Raw genomic sequence first — 1,299 nt, 5'->3', positions numbered from 1 at the left:
CGACGCAAATAAACTCAACACCTAAGGGGAGATCAATCGGCACCACACTTGAAGACAGATTCGAGTTTACAGCAATGAGTACTCCACCGCCACGACGACCAAAACGATCAAGCCTATAAGAAATAAAGTTAGAAAGAATTTCATTATCTAAAACAGAGGAGTTAAGCCAAGTTTCAGAGAAAGCTAATATGTCAGCCGAAAAGGTTTGGCTATCACAGAACAGTTACTGTCCTTACTTTGCTCAAGCATTGATTTTAATTTTCTCTGAATTTTTTTTTGTTTTCGTTTTATTTTGGTAACATATTTTTCGGGTTTTATCAAATTTACGTAAAATGTTTAGAGCCATGCAGATGACTATCAATTCGGCCCGATGCCTAGTCTTTTATCCAGCCAGGCTCGCCCATATTTGCCAACTGGCATGCTACAAGGAGAACTACTATGATGTCCTGAATATACCGAGAAATTCCGATAACCAGGAGATCAAACGGGCCTTTATTGAGTTATCGAAGAAATATCATCCAGACGCTAATACAAAAACTGGAAACCCGGAAAAGTTTGTGAGGGTATGCGAGGCGTATCAGGTATTGCATAAGGAGCCGCTGCGTACACAGTGTGATAGCTACCATAAGATGAATTCTCCCGCGGTGGACACCAGCTACTCCTTCGTCAATGTCCAGAAGAATTGGCAGCAGTATCAGGCAGCCATGCGAAAGAAGCAGCAGGGCTGCAGCATCCAGATCAAGAGACCAGAGAAATCGTCAGTTGTTCAAAATAAACAAGCTAGCTCCTTTGTCCCCTTACTCCCAGGAGTAACCCAGAGCCATCGTGAAAACTTCTGTGGATCCTCCGATTTCTCCGACACAGGAGGCGATGACACCGAAATGCCAAGTGAGTGGTTGTACTCGTGCTATATTGCTGGTTTTGGACTGGTCAGCGGCCTACTATTAATGGATTCCCTGAACGATTGGTGCTACAAGGAGTCGCCAGGATGTCCTAAGCGGAGGGCGCTATAAGAATCAGGCTTCCCCACTATTCAAAAGTAACTATATCTGTCTATCCCTTTTCTATGTAAGATTCTGATGTACACGGATGTGAGGGTGAGTTTGTGTTTAGATCATTAGCACATGGCATGGGCGTGTGTTTAAGATCTTTATGCTGAAGCAACCACCCAGCGATGCTGTTACTCCGTTGTCCACTATTAGAACGAATTAACCAAATTCCAGAATATCCCAAGGGTCATTCGTCATAATTCTTAATTGTAATTTCCCTGTAAACTCCAGAGAGCTAAATATAATTTTT

At 42.9% G+C, this 1,299-nt stretch overlaps 1 protein-coding gene across 1 annotated transcript; it reads left to right on the top strand.

Annotated features, from left to right (window-relative positions):
- Positions 1-344: 344 nt before the first annotated feature.
- Positions 345-1,013, top strand: LOC137578679 (uncharacterized). The gene has a single exon (XM_068292251.1). It carries the CDS (start codon positions 345-347, stop codon positions 1,011-1,013), a length of 669 nt encoding a protein of 222 aa, XP_068148352.1.
- The last annotated feature ends 286 nt before the right edge of the window (positions 1,014-1,299 follow it).

The sequence above is a fragment of the Drosophila tropicalis genome, unplaced genomic scaffold, assembly GCF_018151085.1.
Source record: "Drosophila tropicalis isolate 14030-0801.00 unplaced genomic scaffold, ASM1815108v1 contig_632, whole genome shotgun sequence".
Classification (NCBI taxonomy): Eukaryota; Metazoa; Arthropoda; class Insecta; order Diptera; family Drosophilidae; genus Drosophila; species Drosophila tropicalis.
Note: the sequence above shows the minus strand (reverse complement) of the source record. Positions and strands in the feature narration are given on the sequence as shown.